Source organism: Desarmillaria tabescens (genome assembly GCF_030435595.1).
Source record: "Desarmillaria tabescens strain CCBAS 213 chromosome Unknown EV420scaffold_71, whole genome shotgun sequence".
Taxonomy (NCBI): domain Eukaryota; kingdom Fungi; phylum Basidiomycota; class Agaricomycetes; order Agaricales; family Physalacriaceae; genus Desarmillaria; species Desarmillaria tabescens.
In genome coordinates, this window is record NW_026848370.1 from 1 (window position 1) to 20,820 (window position 20,820).

Here is a 20,820-nt window from a genome sequence, read left to right on the forward strand (position 1 = left end):
TTATTTGCGTTATACAATTTCGCCGTGTTCCAAGAATCCACCATTGCCGTTCACGGACCCGCATTGAATTCGACAAACTCGACATCGCTGCCCAAAGTCCTTTTGGTATCGGCCTTCTATCCCATTTCCACATCCAGTCACAGTGCCTCCGAGTACAGGCAATGGCTCTCCGGTTTTTTGGGTCAAATAACCACTGATATCTACCTCTTTACCTCTCCGGGCGCGGAGGAAATCGTGCGGGACCTCAGAGGCTCTCGGCTATCATTGTTAACACCACATATACCTCCCCCTTCAGCATCCCCCCTCTACGTGGCCGTATCGACAAATATGTTGAAATGCAGGGCTTGGACCGCCGACCAGGAGAGCATTCCAGCAGAACTGTACGCGATGCGAAATGGCAAACCGTTCTTTGTCTACGAGGCGATGAAAATTTTTAGCGCAGAGTATGATTATGCGTTTTGGACGGACGTGGGGAGCTGGGAGACTGGTCATGGTAATATTGCTTGGCCCAACGCCACGACCACCCAAGAAGTCTTGGCAACCGGGCAGGAAAGTCGTGACCGCATTTTCTTTCCCATCCATGCGCTTCCTCATACAACCATGAAATACTGGGGGGACCAACTCGGACCCATAGACAATGATTTCAGCCGGAGTCGGTCTTCGTTTCTACCCTTCTTCGGGATTTATGTAAACTAATATGCACACAGGTTCGTTCTTCGGCGGTTCCTTACAGGCACTAGACTGGTGGCAGAGAATGTTCTATCGGTACCACGATAATTATATCTCGCAAGGCATCTTTGTCGGTGACGATCAGACAATTGCCAATGCTCTTTTTCTTCTTTTTCCGTCCCGGGTCCTCACGGTCGACCTCAACATTTGTAAAAGCTATCGGTATCTTCTTGCCAGTCCTTCAGATAGGCAGCGCATGCATGACGCGTGGAATTTATGGGACTGGTGGGGATTCTCGAACGACAAACATGCGAAACAATCGTGTTTGACACCAAGGGTAGGCAGAAATGTTGGACTGTTTTGAAGGCACGATTCGGGCAGGGCTGGACTCCACCCAGGGCAACCTTGGTGAGCTAAGGCGGGGTACGTGACTTCGGTCTCTATTTCTGCGCTCTGCTCAGAGCTCTTGTTTCGCAGTGTTATTCAATCGCGGACTTTTGTACTAAGTATTACTATTATATCATCGACGTGCTTACCATTGCTCTCTTATAAAACGCATTTCAGTGACTGGGAACGCCTCTCCGAAAGTTACATGTCCGCTCCATGCGATCTTGGTACTCCTTCCAAATGAATTTCAGGTAGGTACTTCAAAGACGAGGAAGATACTGTTGTGATGGTCACACCCCGGAGTGATGCTATGCCCGGCAATGGGGTTACTCTTGTGCTGTAAAGCCCGTTTATCCTCTAATGTACGCTATGAACTGATAACCTTGAATATTAGACCTTGCATACCTGTATTGTTAGCTTGTGCCGCTCCGGGTATGCCTTGCTCTATATGCACGTCTAACTCCCGCCACCATCATGTAATACCACTAAAATGAATACACATGCGGCAGCCGCATGGTTTCTGATGGAGAAGCTGCACGTATATAAAGGCTAGCTTCATCCGAACCCGCTTCGACCCCGTCTCCACCAGCGATATGCTCCTGACCAAAACACGCCCTGACGAGTGGATCTCAGCGCGTCAAGTCAAATCGTGCTTCTCCCTTCCGGTCATCAGAGAAGTCGGAAAGCATACACTACAGAGCGAGCCGTTTGGACCGGGGTGGACCGCACAGTGCATCGTTCAGATCCAAGCTACTGGCAGCAAAAATCCCCCCCAAAAATTGCAGGCGACTTGTAGTTTGTACGTTGTGCCAGGCTCGAGTCGCTCGACACCGGTCCTACCTCCTAACCTTTCCTGGCGTGTGTCGGTCGAATCGAAGCCCGAGCAGACAAAGAAAGTCAAAGCTCGGACTGCCAAAAAAACCATACTCGGAACGTTTATCCTAGGAGAATCCGAATTTCGGGGCAAGTCAAGACTGGCTGTCAAAATCATGGTCACTTTCCCAGACGACGCTGCCCCCCCTATCGCTGTTCCGAAAGTTGTTCCCCCAGATGCTGCTTCCGCCAAGTCTCTCCCCCAGATATTGTTCCCCCGGAGGTTGCTATCCCGGCCGATGTTGCCCCTGAGATCACACTTCCAGACATCGTTTTCCCCGAGCCCACTCCTCCGGACATCGCTTTCCCCGAGGTCGCTCTTCCAGATATTGCTTCCCCCGAGATGACTCTACCAGACATTGTCCCCCCTGAGGAGCCTCTCCCTCAGATTACTCGAGCGGATCCCGTTCTTACGTATTGGTCAAGAGTTTTAAAGGCTATGAAGTCTACTCTCGACAATGACGGTAAACTTCCCATTGACCTCAAATTCATGGTGCATACGCGCATGTCGCCTCGTGGACGTATCAGCTTCCCGAGGGCGATCTTCGCGAGCAGTGTTCTGGTGGAGGGATACTCAGCTTACCTAGATAAATGTAAGCGCGAAATTCTGAAAACTCGTACAGTTGCTGATATCTGATGCTCTCAGACATAAATACGGGTGCAACGTTGGTTGATCTGGATTCCGATGACCATGAAGATACGGCGTGGGATGCGTACGATTATGACGCAGATAGTGATTTTGATGAGGATGATACCAATCTTGATACAGTGGATATTGATGTCACGACGGCCCCTACGACAGGTGATTTTTTGTTCCACTTGCAGCACAAGTATGGACTAATTCATATTCACATTCACTCATGATTAGATTTTGATTTCGACACCTTCGAACCAGCATATGAGGAGTCGTTTTCGTCCAATCATTCTCCATCAACCCCAACAGAGTCGCCGGTGCCGTTCCCATCGGTGTCACCGCCGGTGGCGCGAACTGCGCTAGTATCTCCTTTGGATGTTGACACGGCGCTACCAACAACAGAAGACGTATCCGAGTCTTCTGATAGACCGTCATCGCTGTTTTCGGGCGGGGACGACATCCGTGGAACGAGCGTGCGAGGATCAATCCGTTTGGGAACCATCTGGCATGTTAAGGATACCGCATATACGACGTGAGCTGCTTTCCTCGAGGTCGTGATGAGGTCTGATCATGTCTCCTAGCTGGAAAGCTCTCCTGGCATATCTATACACTCAAGAAATATCCTTCGCACCTCTAAAGTCAAATGGGACTCCGAGGACCGTCAAAGATGCATGCTCACCAAAGTCGATGTATCGCTTGGCTGTAAAGGTGGGAAATCTCTGTTTCAAAAATACGATTTCTACTGACTTCCTATCAGGCAGATCTCGATACCCTTAAACAATTGGCATTCGAAAATATTCGTTCGCAATTGACACCGAGTAACATCATCGCCGAGGTCTTCTCCAAGTTCACTCACAAGTATGTGCAATTCGTGTGTATTGGCGCCTCTAATAATTGCGCTTAGGTACCCCGAAATACTTGATATGGAGGTTCGTTACCTGCTCGAGCAGTTTACTGACCCTCTGGTGTATCCTCAATGGGAAAGGAAGATGGAAGAGGTCGGGCGTGGCGCTTGTCCTCAGGGAGCTTCGGTGGTGAACAGGGTCATGCGTTTGACTCTGTTGGATCGGGCGCCTTCGAATAAGAACTCAGAGCCTTCTGCATGTTAATTTCCGTTGGCAATTCGCAGGTATTTATATTGTCTTCAGTCGTTATGTTCACAGCGCAAGTCCACGACCGGTTTTTAGTGTTTAATCGCCGATTACCGATGGCCGCTGCAGACTCGAGACTCAACTTACATTGCGTTATGTACATCATGTATCAAGGTCTCTGGTAGCGCCTCCGATGCCGTCTTGCGCATTCTGAATATCATCCCTCATTTGTTACAGGCATGCGCCTTCGTCTGTTTGAAAATTTTTTTCCTGTTTTCGTTCGGAATATATCTTCGCCGTTCGTCTTCATGAAAATCTAGTCCAAGCCTTTCACCAATAACGCGACTAACCGAGTCAGGATTGAAGGACGGAAACCAATCGTCTCCGCCACACACTCACAGGCGTGCCAAACGCGTTTCAAGCACAATTTCTCCCGACCCATAGCAACAGCACTGTGTAGGCATAACGCGAATGCGAAAGTCACCTCAATACCCCCTTCTACATGGACTTATGATGTCGATGCGAATGCTCATGAAGCATCGACGTAATCTCTCAGGGAGATAATGTTCATACAACTGGTTCGTTTTCACCGTCAATAGTGCTTTGACCTCCAGTTTTCGCTGGCCAGATGTTCTTGGAAAAGGGTCAACCCGACGAATGGTTCTCGTTCCCATCGCTGCAAGTCAAGTCCTCCTCCGTTCCGTTTATCAAAGAGGCCGGCCAGCACACACTGAAAAGCGATCCATTCAGATCAGGATGGATTGCAGAGTGTTCCATTAAAGTCGACACTATCGGAGATGTACGCACTTCAATGCAACCTCGGGCAACTTTTACCTTCTACATCCTGCACAACTCCTCTAATCATACCTCTGTTGGGGAACTGTCTTTCCGCGCTTCATTTGCGTCAAAGGCCAAAGCTATGAAGATAGTTGGAAGTCTGACCAAGGGAGTTTTTCTCGTGAAGGCTATCCTGGCAATATTCGACCGAATCCCGCTCTTACGTCTTTTGCAAAAGGTATGTCGCCGTACGTATAAGAAAGACTGGTTTTTAGGGGCGGATCTAAGCAGGCAAATTGGAGTATTACACGACAACTCAGATCTGGGACCGGCGGACGCGTCGCGTCTGTGGCGTGGAAATTCGATCACGAGGTCCCCTTGTGCCGCCGGCCCGATCCATTCAAGTAATTCCTTTCCTTCGACCTGTACTACAATGACTACGCCAAAGGCGACCTCTTTGGCAAGCTATTCGAACATGAAGCATGAAGAAAGCATAACGCTAGATTTCCTACCGCTCGTGCCCTTCTCTGGTACCCATTAGAACCTAGAAAGTTGTGACCAATCCCGGGCGAGCGCGGCATTGACGAACTGCCTTTGAAACTGTGAATGTATGCGGTCTTTCCTTCATCTTTTCCTCTCTTATACCCTCATTAGACATATACTGGTGAAAATCCTGCCTCGATTATCATGCAAACTTGCTTAAAACCTTCTCCAAGAATTCCAGGCGCATATATATTCATATCTTGGCAGAGTTGCTGCTGGTGCGTCCAACCTTGACTTTGTTCTTCCAATCTAGTCTTCATTTCTCTGCAAAAGCTACCATCCCTTTTCTGTGCATGCTGTTTGCTCGAGCGTTGTGCTAGTTTTCCTCAAATGTCGCACCTTCCTGTTTAACGGGTATTACTTCGTCCCGACTCTGAGTGAGTTCTTAGCTGCACAATTCTGGACATCCAATTGGCACTGTTTCCCAGAGGACTGTCTTTGTATGTATCTTCCACCCCTGCCGTTGAGCACCATCGATGCCGTTCTAACCGAACTGCCGCGGTCGCCTTGGGAAGGTTGGAACACGACCAACTTGAGGATAGATGGAATATCTCGCCTAGTACGTTCCTGGATTCTCTATATTCAGGTCTGTTTTCTCTATATAATAGTGATAAAGATGTCCCCTAACTTTTGTTTTCGTTAGACTGATCTGTTGTGCGATCATTTTGATCGAGATTCAGCCTCTTTGACTATAACTGTAACTGTATCGGGCTGTTCATGGTTAGGCTCATGCACTGCCACCGCAAGGGTTGTTGACGCTTTTCTCTTCATTGCCAACTCGCGCTTTTCCGTGGCTGCGTTCCAATTACGAGCCTACTAATCGTGTTCCACTGACATCCGCCAAATCATGGGTGCCGATGCAGGGCAAAGGGGTGATCATTGATCGCCACCCCAGTGTTTCTAGCCGCCGGATAACCTAACTATGTGCATTCGAAATGAAGGCTGATTGTATTTCTAGATCCTCCAAGCATCCCAAAATCGTAGATGCGCGTTCTATTCCAAGCAGGCAATGCGAAGTCGAAGGATTTGATCATCCAACGGACCATCTTTACTGTATTCCCCCTTTCCTCTACTTTCCTCTGTCTTCCTCTCTCCTTTCTTCCTACACTTCAACAGGCTGCTTTGCCACCTATCAGTTTCGGTATTTATTGGTTGTATTTAAAATTTGTTAAGGCCCCTCAACATTTCAGCACGTCTTCTTCGCATTCTTATGCTGTCCAACGCAGATTCCTCCCTCGATTAACCGTCTCAATATTACATGCCGAGTGGCGTCCGCCACCACACGCACAATCGATTTCATTTTGGCTGATCTTCATGAAGGCTTATGAAATTCTCAGTCTTCGGCCAGCAACGTTTCATCACCGAAGGTTTCCGCAATCAGTATGTCGATTTTGGTTCCGTTGTTGATTCTGTCTAATACTCGACGGAGTGTAGGTATTTGCCACGAATCTGAGCGGAATATCGTAAAGCAGTCACACCTTTGAAGTACCCTTGATCCATTTAATTAAATGCAGGGTCCAGACCGTGGATGGGCTCTCGAAAGGACCGCAGGCGCTTAGCTGGCGTTAGAGAATTCAATAAAGATGGAAGTTGGTATGCTCCATCCTCCATCTATCAGACCGCTTGAATTTGTTCCCGAAGACGTTGCCACGCTGGTTCATCAACTTCTACACGTAATTCTCGTAAACAACGGAAGAGAGTATTTTGGTTACGGAGAAACTGTGGGAAGAAAAGAATCAAAAGAGTAGTTTAACTATCATCTCTGCAAGGGCTCCGACAAGGCTCTGAAGCAGCCGCAAGACGATGCAGGCCTGTTGATCAGAAGGATCAAAGATGGCAAGTCAGGCCCAACAGAACGGCTATTACGGCGAATTCCATGGGCCATCAAGCTTAGCTAATCTTCTCTTCATGCTTCACACGGCAGCAGCAAAAAAAGTAACGACGTACATCTCCGCCTCTTTCACGACACAGCACGATGGCCGCACATTTCCTGGGGCTCGAGCTCGCGACAGACCAGCTACGGGCATGTATTCTCGATGAAAAGCAGGAGTTGGTTGGCGTCGAGCGAGTCGACTTCGACACCGAACTCAGCGAGTACCAGACGCAGGGGGGCATATTCACGACGCCCGGCGAAGCCTACACAACCCCAGTAGAAATGTGGGTAAAGGCCCTAGGTATGCATCCAGTCCATCTTCCACCAAAAGAATTACCACCAACGGAAGCAAATTGTGCTGTTCACGTGTTACAGATATCCTACTCGCAAAGCTAGCTTCGTCCTACAAAATCAAGGACATCAAAGCAATATCAGGCTGTGCGCAGCAGGCGCTCGTATGGTGGAAATCGACGCCGTTGCCTGCGCTTTCGTCCTTGGATCCGGGGTTACCACTGCCTGCGCACTTCCCGGCAGCGTCGTTCTCGTTACCACATACGCCGACGTCGCAGGATAACTCGTCGCACCCTCATGCGCTGGCGATTGAGAGCACACTTGGAGGGGCCGATGCGATGGCGCGACGCGTCGGGATCAGTGCTGGGGGGAATGCCTCGATGCTCGCGGCGCAGATGTTCCGAGTACGAGAAATGTGGGCGAAGGAGGTCTGGGTACGGACGGGAAGGGTGCAAGTTGCGAGTAAATTTTTGGAGAGTCTGGTCGGCGGCAAGTGGGCGGGCATTGGCGAGGCTGAGGCATGCTTGAGTGGGATGTGGAATGTGCAGAGTGGCGTCTGGGACGAGGGTGTGCTGGATATTGTCGGCGGGAGCAGGGAGGAGGGCCGTCGGGTCCGTGGTTGGCTGGGTGATGTCGACGTTAACGGCGGCGGTAGAAAGGCGGGATACGTGTCGCGGTATTTGGTTGACAGATACGGCTTTGATCCTGGTATTTTTATTCGCGTTATTCTGCAGCGAGCGAGGCTTATTTTTGTTCCTTCTAGAAACCATTCTCACTCCTTTCACATCCGATACGCTGTCCACCTTTGTTTCTCTCTGTCCATCCCAGTCAGATGCTGTTCTTTCTTTCGGTCCAACCGATACACTGATGGCCCGGGCCCACACGTATATCCCTTCACCGATATACAACATCGTTCCTCATCCATACCAAGAACCTGGAGACAAGAAAAAGTACATCGTGATGTTGAGCAGCCGGTACGCATGCTTAGCGCCTGCTTCTGGCAACGCTGATGTTCCTGTAGAAATGGAGACGTATCGCGCGCGCTTGCGCGTGATATGTATACTAAGAGCTGGAGCGCATTTGATAGGCTTGTTGCCATCGTGCCTCCAGGTGGTTCAATAGGGTGAGTACCTGCACCTCGATGGGAGCTGTGTTTTTACACAGGAAACCGGTCCTTGACAGCACTTATTGTCTTTCTGTTCCAAAGAACGAAATGAAAACACGCCATGTGTTCTTCATTTCGTTCTAAGATCTCAAGATTGGAACACGAAAAATGAAGACGGAAAACGCCGTCCCCTCCCACCGAGGTGTCTCCGTCATGGATTGTTTTTAGTTCTGACTAGCTTGTCTCTACAGCCTCGACGATAAACTGTTCTCTTTCTGGCATTTACAACCAGATACACCTCCATTCACACACAGCAAGGGTGTGCACCGGTTCGAAACAGGTATCAAGGTCAACGAGTTCCGCGACCTTCGCGCCAATCCCAGATGTTTGGTCGAGTCACAGGTGATGGGAATGCGAGTGCGGTGGGGTCGTGCTGTTGCCTTGGGAGTGTTCGGGGAGGTCAAGTTGCCGCCCAAGCCCCCATTGCCGCCCGGCCAAATGCAGCTTCCATCACCGATACCGTTCGATCTGTACCAAACATCGTACCCTCACCTCCCTTCCCGCATTCTCTGTACTGGAGCGGCGACAAACTTTCCCAGCATAGCCAATTTGGTGTGCGATGTCTTTGGGAAGCCCGTTTATGTGTGCTTGAGCCAGGTATGTTATGTTGTTCTCTCACGCTAGCGCCGTGGTCTTGTGCTTACGAACCTCCCAGATTGACTCGGCACAAATCTCTCCCCACCGGAACGCCCCCGCTCGTGGATTCCCTGGGCGTGCGGCGGTCGGTGTTGCGCTCGTCGCGAAGTGGGTGTGGGGGAAGGAGAAGGAGAATCGGGCTGGATCAAGAGCCGGTTCGCCTTACACGCCTCCAGTGGGTGCCTCATCATTCGAAGAGGACACGCGGAAGGTGTTTGCTAGACGCTGGACCGAGAGTGGCGGCGTCTGGGCGCGGACCAATGTCAGTAGCAGTGCTGGCGGGCCACAAACACAGGTACCGACGATCCGGAATGTCCTCCGGGGCGGCACCACCCTTGGTACGTCGATCGTCATGGAAGAGGAGGAGGAGGATGAGAGCTATTTTGTAAACGGAGGAGTGAACGCGTATATGTATCCGAACTCCCAGACGCCGATAATCTCGACGCCTACGACGCCCACGGGGACGATGGCGCTGACGCCGATTTCGGCGTTGCCTATCGTTTACCCGCCCGAGATGGCTACGCTCGCGCCGCCGTCGGCGTCTACTCCCTCAGGGGAGCAGATGCCAGATTTGGACCTGGCCCAGATTGGGCTTGCGAGGGTGGCGGACCCTGATTTTGATTCATTCTTGGGGTACGCGAGCATCGTGTGGGAGTACGTCCGTCTGGAGAGTATCATCGTAAAGGGAGGTTGATGAGTATAGGATTCTTTATATATATATCTTCAATGCTTTTCGCTGTCTATATTACTACATATAACCCACTTACCTATATTCCCATCGCTTTAGGACACCATACCCCTTCCTCGCTCGTCTTGCTCTTCGCTTTCTTACTTGCTACATGCAAAACAGACAACTCGGATTTGGTTGGATTATGGTACAATCATATCATAGTTATAAAATACGTACAGTAAATAGGTAGTGTATACAAAAATGGTCCATCCTGTAACGGAAGAACGCTGATCGAGAGTGGGGAAGATGAGGAAATATTTCTTTTCTGTCTTTGGTCATGCGTATAATTGAGTGAGACTAAGCAGACTAAGATGATTTGCTCTCGCATCTTTCGGGTCCCCACTGAGGTAACGCCCACGTGATCGGAAGCAAAAAGGATACCCTCCCATGACTGATGACATCATCCTCAGATCATGTCTCTTCCCTCTGCCACCATCGAATTCGCCCACCGTATGTTCGACGCTGCCAGAAACGGCGACGCCTCCGTCCTCGTTCCAGCCATCAACGCGGGATTACCACCCAACCTCACTAATCCTGACGGAAACACCCTCCTCATGCTCGCCGCGTACGCAGGCCACCACGCCCTCGCCAAGGAGCTCATATCCCTTGGAGCTGATCCCAACCGTCTGAACGATCGTGGGCAGAGTATAGTTGCTGGTGCGGTGTTTAAAGGTCATGGAGACACGGTGAAAGTGCTGGTAGATGCTGGAGCGGATCCAAGAGCGGGGAAACCGACGGCGATTGAGGCGGCTTATATGTTTGGGAGGAAGGATTTGATGGAGGTATTGGGCGCAAAGGACGGTGATATCAGTGAAGATGTTCCACGGCCGGTCGCTGAGTTGTCTTAGTTCGCAGAGTGCCTTAGAGTACAGCTGGGCTTTGGGATGGAGTACGAGTCTCTGGGAACTATAATTGTTTTACAATGACGAGGAATTGTAGTTGAAGGCACAGGGGAAAAGACCTGTACAAACTTGTGGGTAAGAGCACCATGTTTTTGGATACCACATGAAGCTGTTTCAAGACTTCTTTGTAGCAGTCGTTTGTTACTTGCACGTATAGCTTTGTCATAAACTGAGCTTCGACATGAATTTATAGCAGCTTATAGCCAATCAATTTATCGTTGTGACAGTCTATTGTGGCTCAGTGGATGGCGAAGAAGGATCGAGCTTCACCATACTTCACCTTTTGGATTTGGAGAGTCGAAAGAGGTTCCAAGAAGCTTCAACATTAACCTCTAGATTGTTACAGTTGTGTGTAAATCCATCCTATCATTATATGAACATGAAAGTAAAATTAGTACATGAATGCAGATTCATCAATATGACACTCCCATCTCTTTACCAACCTCCTTCAAACACTGCCGTGACAGATCTCGAGCATCCAGCTGCACTGCTTCGTTACCATTTTCCGCATTACCATTCATACCTGTTGGTGTAGGGGAAATCGTCCAAGACGAGGGCGCTTTCCGGGGTATCGACGCAATCTCGCACAGCACTCCATAGAAATGAAATAGATGTGCTACTGACGAGCGCTTAACAGCATCTGCAATGAGCAATGATGGCGTCAAGGATACATCTAAAGCTGTAGACGACATCAGCACAACTCGACAGATGTTGCTACGGGAAACATACCAGGCTGATCGACACAATTCTTTGAGGGATCTTCTGATAGGGCCGCCCACAAAGACCCGGACCAAAGCTTAAGCTCCAACATCTTTCGTAGCACGTACAGCAGTTCGTCTTCGCGAGCTCTGTATTCTCATCAATCATCTGAACGGACAACAAAAGCGGTACAAACCTTGGGAAAGGCAGGTTTCCGCGAAGTGCCTCATCTGCAACGTATCCGGCTAGCGTTGTTCGACACCGATTCAGAAGAGATGGTATACTGAGTGCCGCGAGACGCTTCCTAGAGCGCTCTTGATCTGTGATTGGACACAAGTGAGTCATCAATGTCCTTGAAAAGGCATAAAGTAATCACCTTTGGTAGTATTGGAACATATCAAAAAGAGGAGATCAAAACACCAATAAGAGAACCGTTCTCTTGGTAACAAGAATCCCGAATCGGTACTGCCATGGCCAATATTAGCGTTGACGAATTCGGCAGTGTTTGGTGATACAGTCTTCACGGCACCTTCTGGACTCGGACTGCGAGGCGATGTAGGTCCAACGTCCGATTCGTAGAGCAAACTTCCGCGGTGGAGGATCTTCGCGAGCTGAGAAACAAGCGAGTCGGGTAGTCGGGGATCACCGAAATGCGGTACCACATCAATTTCGAGAGCAGCAACAAGTGCAAGGTCAAAGTTTTCTTCAGCTTCTTGGACGTCCAAAGGAAACTCTTCTGCTGGAGAGCTAGTTGTACAGAATGAGAAGAGACAGGTAAAGACAGGTAAATCAGTCCACCCACCAGTCAGCAAGGATCCCTCCTCGGAAGACATCAATGACTTGTCTCCAAATGCCCTCGATACGCTCATCAGGAATATCTATATGGGATCCGTCAGAGTACAATCACACCAGTGATACAAGATACATCTACCTGAGCTCAGGGCATTGATTTGGTGCGAGAGCTCTTTGACGATCCGCAAGAAACACGTGGTAGCAGTCTTCCACAGCGGCAGATCTTTCCCAAACTTTGATGCGGGTGGGCAATCATACTTTAGCTTAATAGGTATGGAATACGCCTGGAACAGGATCATTAGAACATCGACTAGATGTATGATCTCGAGTACTTACAGATAGCACAGCCTCGAGCGTCCCGTCAACGTAAATAGCGACCAGGTCCTTGTACTTGGTGAACAGATCAACTAGCATCGGCATCGTCCGCTTCGACAGTGCTATATACGTGATACGCTTCTGGGGTATCTGACTCCCGCTGCTCATTTGCACATCAAAAGCAGCAAGGAAGGCAAGAGTGGCGAACTCCGACAGATCTCGCATGATGAGCGATGGAGATCCTGTAATGGACAGGTCGATGGCGCTTATCGTTTCCATCACCACAGACTGTGAAAGAAAGTGAGATGAATAATGTCAGTGTTGTGATACTCCACCCACCTGAAGCGGAGGAAGGGCATCAATGTCTGGTCTGTAGTCAGGGGAATTGGGGTAGGTCAAAACGCCTGCGTGTCACGTTGAGCACTCGAAAAAAAAAAGGAAAATCATGATCGCACCTTTGAGGATCCCCATAAGCCTAGTAATACGATCTAACGGCCATTCAGTACCACTGACTACACGGCTGACAGTACGTGTGGACTGTATGACATCAACGAAAGCTACCAAACTCTCCTGCGTGAACGGCTTTGGGGGCCCTCCGTCGGCGAAGGATTTAGGAGGCGACTGGGATCCACCTCTCCGCAAGATAGCCTCGCCGATAGCATCAATGGACTGCCAAACACGTTCCCATACTTCAGAGACACGTTCCTTGACAGCAGACGGTGCAGATGATGAAGCCTTCAAGGCTTTCTCGAGGCATCGTAGTGCCGGCGCACTAATCGTCCGATGATCAATGAGCACGGACTCTTGTATATGATTCACAAAGACACTCCATGCTTCTTTGAGCGACTCGAGGTGTAGTATTTTTGAGGCCAGGAAGTCGTGGAAGATCGATCCAATGGATTGAAGTGCAAGGATCTTGGACGCGTCCCAGGCCTGGTCAGAAGAAGAAACGCCCTCTTCCTCCGACGAATGCCTCCTAAGCTCCTCCGACAGAGAATCTAACAGAGGGAAAGTGACCTTCCAGATGCACTGGTCCCATGTTTCCAGGCTCAGTGTACCGCCATACAACTGCATTGTCCTGAACAAGGTCTGGATAGCACCATCTCGTACTTCGGGTCGAGGATCAGTGCATAGCCCCAACACCTCGAGAAGGAGAAACATCCACAGCGCGCTGTATTCCGGTTCCTTCTCCGCGTGTTTCCGTTTCGACTGTATAGCATCTGAAACGCTCCACAGGAGACTAGCAGCGGCAGTTAGCGCGATGTTTGTGTCTGACTGCCTGCCAAACTGCCCGAGTGTACTGATGCACAGGCGTAGATGATCGGGGGATAGGGCTGTCACGGAATCGCAAACAAGCGTTAGGGATTGAAACGCGATCTTGATCAGTGCGTTATTACTCTTCTCCGACGGCGTACCCAAACCTAGTAGCAAGGGTTTTGATCTCGCCGTTGGCGACGATGTAGCACTCAACGCTGACACCGAATCTATGGACGATGACCTGCCTATCGGAGGGGGTTTGCATACGCTCCCAAGCATGGTAAAGATTGTCTCCCAGCCAACCACCAACGTATGTCCCGATGATTGGAGAATCTGGTGGAGGGTCTCGAGACCCATCTTCCGAATTTCCACACTAGTCGAAGAATGAGAGGCCGGGGTGGAGTAATCGGGCATGACTTGTTGAGATAGTACGTCGAGCACGCGTTTTTGTACTGGTGCCTGCAGCTCGCCTGTCGCGCTTAGATTCCGCGGTACAGTCTCCAGGATGTCGTCAAGAACGCGTGCTGCTTGTATGCGGATAGCTTGGGGTGCAAACTGGAGTCGGATGATAGACAAAAGGTGGCTTGTCGTCTTATCCCAAGCAACGTCGGGAGAGCGATATATTAGTCGATGGATATTGAGTCTCGCAATACCACCCAGCTTCCCTATTCCAAAGTCGCCGGAACGCTATTGGGCATAAATCAACCGCAGGCTATGATCGAACCATATGGAATGCTTACCAACGAACGAGGTATATGAATTCCACTCACCCGTCTTCGACTAGAAGCATCGAGAACTGGCGACAAACCAACGTTGCTCAGCTCTTCCACGCTATCAGTCTCCAAAACGATGTTTCCTCCGTCGGACTGCATATCAACCATCTCTGCGCTTAACCTGCACAACGCATCAATGAAATGCTTGAACGCGACATCGTCCAAGTTCTTAGAGGCATCGAACAGCCTTTGGATGCCATTCTGCAGTGTCTCTGAATCCAAATCGCTAAGCAGTGGATGTCGAGGCGGAGTAGGATGTGGTAGAGGCTGCACTCCCGACACTGACATTGATCGACTGCCCTGCGAATGTCCGAAGGGATGCCTTTTGCTCGGCGTCCCCTGTGGACCACCTTTCCATGTCAAGACATACTCAGCGTTCTGCAACACCTCCAGAATTTGGAACCAACTTCCGCCAAGACTTCCTGCGAGAAACATCGCGCTGGAGAGGAGCACTTTTAGGCATGCCAAGTTCCTCTCCGACAGACCCGGCGGTCCAGTAGGGCCCGTGAAACCTAGATTCTCGGATAACGACCCGGTTGCCGAGCGTGGCGTCTGCACATCGTTGTATGTGTCAAGGCTGAATACAACGCGCGAGGGAACCGCAAACTTGGACAAACTGGTGAAGAAAGCGTCCCTTGAAGTTGTCAAGCCCAGCATTCCAGATACATTGGTGACTGCTTGGTAGCTGGCCAGCACGTCTGCAAACAGCTCGTCGGAGAGGTTGGTAGAGATAACGAAGGATAATGCCGCAAGCAAAGCAGGCCACCCGCTCTCTATTATATCGCGAATGATGCGAAGATGTTTGGTATTGATATCATCTGGCGGTAGTGTGGACAGGTCCAGGGCTGGAGGAGCCCGGTTCACAGCTTCTCCTGCTGCACGTGGTTTTTGTATGACGATAGAGGTGTAAAGTGGACCGGTAAAAGACGCAAATCCTTCACAGAGTGATACCAAGCATTGGATACCTAAGAGGTAGATGTATGATTCTGGTATCGGGGGAGAATCTGCCTTGTCCAATTGATCGATGCTGGAAACCAAACAGAGTAAGTTCACGAGAAGACAGACGACAGTTTATGCAAATCATACCATTGCAGCTTCATTGCAGATCCTTGAAGACTTAAGCCTCCACTTGCACCCATCATCCCGACGACGCCCGACACCGTAGCGCTTGCGATGGCCGCCATGCCTCCCATATCCAAGCTATAACCCGAGCTGGATGCAGACAATGACCCGGACTCAGAATGTACCCCGACGCCCGACATTTGGGTACCTACACCCAGTAACGCTGGCTTCTCCGTTACCAGACGATTTAGGGCTGATACTAGTGAGGTGAACACTTTGGATCCCGCCCCTTGCGCGTCATAACGATCCCAGACATTCCGCATAAGCTCGGCATCACTGCAGAGCCCACGCATTATCTCCATCGCGAGGACACGCATCCATTGAGGCGCTTCTGGATCCTCGGTTATGATCCTGATGAATAGCATGAGAAAAACTTCGGATTCGGTTTGCAATTCCAGAGAAAATTGTTTCAAAAGGAGAAAAATAACTCGGGTGCATCGAAGTGTTAGAGGGAATATCGGCCGTTCCGAGATAGCCTTGAGGAGAAGTGGGCAGAGGTGGTGACGGAGTAAAAGGGTCATTTCTGCGTGGCGTCGGAAGAGGTCATGATAATTTGTGAGTACACTTTCGATCAATTCCAGCGCAAAAGTCTTGTGAAGGAAATCCAACTTGAGAAAATGTGGCTTTTCCGCGTTCGCGAGAAGACAGAGATCCTCAAACACCGCAAACGCGTCGCGCGCAGAGGGGCCGAGAGTCTTCGTGGTACCGTCCGGCAGCTTCACTTCTGACATCTGGTCGGCGGGCACGTCGTCTTTCCTATCTTCATCCACCATTTTGTCGACGACAAACATCACGAGCTGCCGGAGAGTTGCTGCTGCCGTGGATGATACCACCGCTATCTTTGATTCTTGTAGTTTGAAGCATAATAGTAGCGCCTACATAAACGTCGCTTAATGCCACGAGTAGAATCAAACTGAATACGTACGTCACCCAGCATTGGCCCGTGCACGGCAGGGAAGTTGGTAATGAGCGACAGCAATGTTTGTAGTATTCGAAGCTGGATGTCGACTCCTTGACTGATAGCGTCACTCATTGTCGTTATGATGAGAGCCACTGCAGATTGTGGTACGGCTTTCAGTGCTATCAGGCGCTGCAGCGACCCTAAGGATATCGCGACGACCTTTGCATTCCTCGTCGCGCATCCCATGAATACAGGCCGCAGCAGGTCATCCGATTGAGGTCCATCTGCGGTGCCATGAGCTATATCCAGACTTCCAGAGATATCCACGCGCACCTGAAGCCAAGCTCGCCGTCGCCTGTTCCGGCGATGCTCGTAATATTGCGAGAGATTTTTCTGCTGCCTTCCCATCGTACACATCAGCTAGTCCCTCCAGTATCCAACAAGACTGGTATAGATGTGCACCTCACGGATATCTGGATGCTTCCTTCTCGTCTCACTGGCGAGAGACTGTAACATAGACATTAGATGGGAGTTTCCTGACATTGTAAAGGACAAACCTGAAGCTCAGTGACCAAGAAGGCTAGAGAACTCATGGCTACTCGCCCTGCGCGTCGCACTGACGATAACGGAAAATTAGAAGATGGAAAGTTAAAGAGACACGGTGGTCCTGGACCGAGGTAGGGCTATCACACAGCCACCATGCTCCTAACTGATGACATAATCACTTTTATGCCATCGCGATCACGTGTTCAGCCTGAATGGTTTCCAAAAAGGTTTTGAGGAGGGTTGAGTTTCTCTTCCGTGCTTCTTTACCCCCACAACCACTATAAGAAATATCCTCCTGCCTAAAATTCTTCCCTTTGTTTCTCTGTCTTCCAAAATTTGTAAGAGAAAGATGGCCATTAATTTGAATCTCTGTGCTGATTTTGCCTTCAACTAGCGTACTCTCATGGTATCACAATATGACCACAAATTCTCCCATACAGCGTCTCCCATATGACTGCCTCTCCGAAATCTTTGCTCATGCCTGCAAGTCTCCTTTCGATGCAGCCGGCAGCTACCTCAACTGGCCTCAAGAGATCATCGCACTGCATTTGACAGACGTATGCTCGCACTGGCGCAATGCCCTATTTTCCAATACTGCTTTATGGTCTACCTTTGAATACATCCATGAGCCGCCGCACATACAAGCGAGCATCGACTGCCTCAATCTCTACCTCACCAGGTCTGGTAATCACGTCCTGTCGTTCACCATCCACGGCCATAAAGACCAGGACTCAGACTACATTGTTCCTGATTCCCGACAGCGAATTCATGCAAATCCTTTGCGCTGAAGCTCATCGATGAAAACGAGCCAGCTTTAACACAAAGGCCCTGTTCTTCCCCGCACCTCATGGAGCAATTGCCCCAGTTTTACCTCATCTCGAGCACCTCACCCTAATGTATTGGGAGCGAATTCGACGCCAGCGCCGGGACTTTTTCCATGAATGCCCCAGCTTTGCGCTCCGTAGAGGTTCAGCTTCACAAGGCAAAAAAGAACAACTTCTCCCTCCCCTGGGACAGATCACTGACCTCAAGCTCTTCTCCAAATCTTCCATCTCGTGGGCCACCCACATCCTCCCATTATGCCGCAATCTCTGGCGTCTGGAACTCTGGAATCACTTAGTTGATTTCACCGGCCCCACTCCCACCCCGACAGTCGTCAACGGAGTCGAATCATTGGTCATAGCCGCCATGGCTTCTCCTAATGTCATTCCCTTCTTCCACTTTCCAGACGTCGTCTCCTTAACAATCAAAGGCGCGGGTCACACAATATCACCAGGAAGAGAGCTTATATCATTCCTATCTCTACCTCGCACACTGCAGCTTCAACACCTAATATTTGACGAAACCTGTATAACGGACAACTTTGTCCTTGAGATATTGTCCCTGACACCCTCATTGCACACCTTGGAAAAATACACCTATACCTATGATGAAGAGGCCACCCCAGGCCTAGCTTCCTTCGCCATCTTACCCTGACCAGTCCCAGCCACTCCAACCTCGTTCCCCACCTGAAAACCCTGAAGATCAGAGTTTCAGTCCCAGCTCAGGATTTGATCGACATGCTCAAGTCTTGTCTCCAAAGCTCCGCGCACTGTCTCGACAGCGTCACCCTTGAAGGTGGTCCGCGTCTTGCTGCCCTCGATGACGAGCTATCGGAGATGGCAAAGGACTTCTATGAGTTTCGTACGCTCGATAAAGTTGGGTGCAAGTCCTCCGTCGGGTTCTCCTTGTCGAAAAAGGTATCGAGGGATGATATGACCAATTAATTAATACTCGCATTCTATACTGAATTTTTCTTGTTGCATCGTACCACTCGCTTCGGTTTGGAATTCGAGAGACGGGCATCTTGTATACCTCGTTCTCCATTTCATCTGATTACATCTTGGCACTCGGCGAGTTTACTCTCCCGAATTTGAACCTGCATTCTTGTCCTTTTTACACCCTTTTCTCATATACGTATACGCGTACTTCAGCTGCGTCATCACCTCACCCTGTAGCAATAATCCTTGTAAACACTCGACACCCATATGTCTGACTGTTGGCTATTTTGCCAAAAATAAAAATAAAACGCCCGTCACCCTCAGATACTCTCGTCTTTTCCCGCATCACATCGAACCTCGAACCCCAAACTGAACAAAACAGACTCGTATTGCGTAACACATATCCGGAACCAGTCTGTCTGTCTGTCTGTCTGTACAGTATAGTATCCAAGCATGAACCCACTTCGAATCAAGAGAGAGAGAAAAAGTCATCGTACACAACCCTGCGAAAGGAACGGACCACATCCACTAGCATCTTACTCTTTTTCGACTACATCATTCTCAACTTGTAATGCAGGCATTTCGAGTGTTGATATCGGTCCTGTGAACCAATTGATCCCGCCATATTTCGGAAAGTAAAAATAAGTGATTGCAAGGATCAGAACACCGCCTGCAAGGTCTGTCTTAACGTGATGAATCAGTAATCTTATTGGAAGTAACCGACTTTGTACTGCGACAGCATAGTTCATGTTGCCTACCCTAGGAGAAGGGGTACTAGGAAACATGAACACGAACAGTCATGAAAATCATCCAAACGACGGCAACCGCAGTAATTGGGAGACTCTGGAGATATATTAATCATCTTTAATGGGTAAGCTCAGGAGGACTGACCAAAGGACCTAGTCGAAAAGGACCTGGCTTGATTCTCTTGCCTCCAAGAAACCTTGCTGACAACGGGATACAACATGACACATATTGTGCAGTCACAGAGAGTAAGAAGACTGCCTCGATGGTATTATTACCAGTGAATGCAAGACATCCGAGTAGGAGGGACCAACATGTTCCAAACCAGATGGCATGAGTTGGTATCCGAGTTTGAGGATTGACAGTAGTATACCCACCGGGACAGCGGGAGACCACCGTCTCGAGAGAAGGCAAAGATCTTAATTGATACTGACAGTCAATGCGAGTGAATGCGACGGAAGGTGAAAGCTTTTCTACCTGCCTTGAGGCTGTCATCATCTATGTCCAAGTCAGCATAGTATCTGGTGCCAGCATACCACTGTCCACATACTTGATTTGTACCCATGGCAAATCTGTGGATTGGCATCAGATGAGAGGATAACACATAGAGTTGAGATGATTACTGTGTCAAGATTACAAATGACCACATGACGAGAGTGCCGGTCTTCCCAAAGGAATTGAACAATATCTAATCAGCAATTAATTCATCGGTTAACAAGCTGTCTTCTATATGTTAGCAACCGATTTCACAAACAAGATCAAACAACTAAGCGTGACTCGCACTTCGGTCAGGCACTTTGTGTTGTCCGCAGGTTTGCGTTAAGGGAGCTATCGCTTAGTTGAGCGAGAGTGAGTTCAGACTAAGTTATCGGGTGAATAAACTTTAGTTCGAGACTGAGGTTTAAGACCTGCAGTCGAGCTACTTAAATACAGTTTGGGTCATGCTAAATATACTACAAGTGTCTGCAACAGTACGGTAAACGTACTGAACCCTCGTGATAGAATGCGATCAAGTCCAGAAAATTGGCATAGCGAGATTATGAGAGAGCCGATAAGATAAGATAAAGCGCGAAATCGTAATATTACCCCCTTGTTAAGGCAGTCGTCCCGACTGCAACATAGTTTGGTTTTGGGAGATAAGCTCCTACAAGCAAGGGTGCGTTTGGTTTTACCAGGTATTCTTGTATTGCCTGTACCAAAGGGTGGTCGACTTCGGATTCGGTTACCGACTCTGTTTCTGACCAGGAGTCGGATTCATCACTTTCCTCCCACCAGTCTGCGGGTGGTCGAGTAATGAACGAGACTTGTTCGAAGTCTTCGATGGCATCCCTGGCGTTGTC

At 49.5% G+C, this 20,820-nt stretch overlaps 9 protein-coding genes across 9 annotated transcripts; 7 read left to right on the plus strand and 2 right to left on the minus strand.

Annotated features, from left to right (window-relative positions):
- EV420DRAFT_1120330 (uncharacterized protein) lies at nucleotides 1-1,498 on the plus strand (the record flags this gene model as incomplete). Its single annotated transcript, XM_060465912.1, has 5 exons — nucleotides 1-652; nucleotides 708-1,092; nucleotides 1,147-1,175; nucleotides 1,234-1,395; nucleotides 1,451-1,498. Coding segments are annotated over 2 exons (978 nt in total), but the record flags the coding sequence as incomplete, so codon positions are not given.
- Nucleotides 1,499-2,160: 662 nt separating this feature from the next.
- EV420DRAFT_1120341 (uncharacterized protein) lies at nucleotides 2,161-3,908 on the plus strand. The gene is made up of 7 exons (XM_060465913.1): nucleotides 2,161-2,522; nucleotides 2,576-2,731; nucleotides 2,798-3,095; nucleotides 3,145-3,271; nucleotides 3,321-3,421; nucleotides 3,468-3,692; nucleotides 3,751-3,908. Exons 1-6 carry the CDS (start codon nucleotides 2,273-2,275, stop codon nucleotides 3,670-3,672), a joined length of 1,137 nt encoding a protein of 378 aa, XP_060323878.1. The 5' UTR covers nucleotides 2,161-2,272; the 3' UTR covers nucleotides 3,673-3,692; nucleotides 3,751-3,908.
- Nucleotides 3,909-4,850: 942 nt separating this feature from the next.
- On the plus strand, nucleotides 4,851-5,876 carry EV420DRAFT_1120506 (uncharacterized protein). Its single transcript, XM_060465915.1, has 4 exons — nucleotides 4,851-5,039; nucleotides 5,086-5,192; nucleotides 5,248-5,560; nucleotides 5,618-5,876. Exons 2-4 carry the CDS (start codon nucleotides 5,119-5,121, stop codon nucleotides 5,792-5,794), a joined length of 564 nt encoding a protein of 187 aa, XP_060323879.1. The 5' UTR covers nucleotides 4,851-5,039; nucleotides 5,086-5,118; the 3' UTR covers nucleotides 5,795-5,876.
- Nucleotides 5,877-6,721: 845 nt separating this feature from the next.
- Nucleotides 6,722-10,069, plus strand: EV420DRAFT_1580236 (D-xylulose kinase). Its single transcript, XM_060474609.1, has 6 exons — nucleotides 6,722-7,148; nucleotides 7,223-7,846; nucleotides 7,902-8,112; nucleotides 8,160-8,261; nucleotides 8,495-8,900; nucleotides 8,959-10,069. Exons 1-6 carry the CDS (start codon nucleotides 6,950-6,952, stop codon nucleotides 9,631-9,633), a joined length of 2,217 nt encoding a protein of 738 aa, XP_060323880.1. The 5' UTR covers nucleotides 6,722-6,949; the 3' UTR covers nucleotides 9,634-10,069.
- EV420DRAFT_1120377 (ankyrin) lies at nucleotides 10,059-10,846 on the plus strand. Its single transcript, XM_060465914.1, has one exon. It carries the CDS (start codon nucleotides 10,083-10,085, stop codon nucleotides 10,515-10,517), a length of 435 nt encoding a protein of 144 aa, XP_060323881.1. The 5' UTR covers nucleotides 10,059-10,082; the 3' UTR covers nucleotides 10,518-10,846.
- Nucleotides 10,847-10,984: 138 nt separating this feature from the next.
- Nucleotides 10,985-17,023, minus strand: EV420DRAFT_1650111 (uncharacterized protein; the record flags this gene model as incomplete). Its single annotated transcript, XM_060478416.1, has 15 exons — nucleotides 10,985-11,250; nucleotides 11,301-11,419; nucleotides 11,467-11,590; nucleotides 11,647-12,017; nucleotides 12,073-12,148; nucleotides 12,202-12,346; nucleotides 12,399-12,665; nucleotides 12,717-12,781; nucleotides 12,833-14,321; nucleotides 14,375-15,434; nucleotides 15,494-16,404; nucleotides 16,455-16,714; nucleotides 16,764-16,830; nucleotides 16,893-16,937; nucleotides 16,988-17,023. The coding sequence occupies 15 exons, from the start codon at nucleotides 17,021-17,023 to the stop codon at nucleotides 10,985-10,987; spliced, it is 5,301 nt and encodes a 1,766-aa protein (XP_060323882.1).
- A 369-nt stretch (nucleotides 17,024-17,392) lies between these two features.
- EV420DRAFT_1650112 (uncharacterized protein) lies at nucleotides 17,393-17,764 on the plus strand (the record flags this gene model as incomplete). The annotated part of the gene is made up of 1 exon (XM_060478417.1): nucleotides 17,393-17,764. One exon carries the CDS (start codon nucleotides 17,393-17,395, stop codon nucleotides 17,762-17,764), a length of 372 nt encoding a protein of 123 aa, XP_060323883.1.
- A 106-nt stretch (nucleotides 17,765-17,870) lies between these two features.
- On the plus strand, nucleotides 17,871-18,742 carry EV420DRAFT_1485663 (uncharacterized protein; the record flags this gene model as incomplete). Its single annotated transcript, XM_060470273.1, has 2 exons — nucleotides 17,871-18,355; nucleotides 18,412-18,742. 2 exons carry the CDS (start codon nucleotides 17,871-17,873, stop codon nucleotides 18,740-18,742), a joined length of 816 nt encoding a protein of 271 aa, XP_060323884.1.
- An 871-nt stretch (nucleotides 18,743-19,613) lies between these two features.
- EV420DRAFT_1580241 (uncharacterized protein) lies at nucleotides 19,614-20,168 on the minus strand (the record flags this gene model as incomplete). Its single annotated transcript, XM_060474610.1, has 4 exons — nucleotides 19,614-19,683; nucleotides 19,844-19,898; nucleotides 19,958-20,052; nucleotides 20,104-20,168. Coding segments are annotated over 4 exons (285 nt in total), but the record flags the coding sequence as incomplete, so codon positions are not given.
- Nucleotides 20,169-20,820: the final 652 nt, after the last annotated feature.

What these genes read in the sequence shown, in the direction of transcription:
- EV420DRAFT_1580236 (XM_060474609.1), top strand. Translation starts at nt 6,950, where the DNA reads ATGGCCGCACATTTCCTGGGGCTCGAGCTCGCGACAGACCAGCTACGG. An exon ending in CAGATACGGCTTTGATCCTG is followed by an intron (nt 7,847 to 7,901) that starts GTATTTTTATTC and finishes TGTTCCTTCTAG; the next exon opens with AAACCATTCTCACTCCTTTC. An exon ending in TTTATGTGTGCTTGAGCCAG is followed by an intron (nt 8,901 to 8,958) that starts GTATGTTATGTT and finishes CGAACCTCCCAG; the next exon opens with ATTGACTCGGCACAAATCTC.
- EV420DRAFT_1120341 (XM_060465913.1), top strand. Translation starts at nt 2,273, where the DNA reads ATGACTCTACCAGACATTGTCCCCCCTGAGGAGCCTCTCCCTCAGATT. An exon ending in CTCAGCTTACCTAGATAAAT is followed by an intron (nt 2,523 to 2,575) that starts GTAAGCGCGAAA and finishes TGATGCTCTCAG; the next exon opens with ACATAAATACGGGTGCAACG. An exon ending in AAGGATACCGCATATACGAC is followed by an intron (nt 3,096 to 3,144) that starts GTGAGCTGCTTT and finishes CATGTCTCCTAG; the next exon opens with CTGGAAAGCTCTCCTGGCAT.
- EV420DRAFT_1120377 (XM_060465914.1), top strand. Translation starts at nt 10,083, where the DNA reads ATGTCTCTTCCCTCTGCCACCATCGAATTCGCCCACCGTATGTTCGAC.
- EV420DRAFT_1120506 (XM_060465915.1), top strand. Translation starts at nt 5,119, where the DNA reads ATGCAAACTTGCTTAAAACCTTCTCCAAGAATTCCAGGCGCATATATA. An exon ending in TCTTGGCAGAGTTGCTGCTG is followed by an intron (nt 5,193 to 5,247) that starts GTGCGTCCAACC and finishes TCTCTGCAAAAG; the next exon opens with CTACCATCCCTTTTCTGTGC. An exon ending in CCTGGATTCTCTATATTCAG is followed by an intron (nt 5,561 to 5,617) that starts GTCTGTTTTCTC and finishes TGTTTTCGTTAG; the next exon opens with ACTGATCTGTTGTGCGATCA.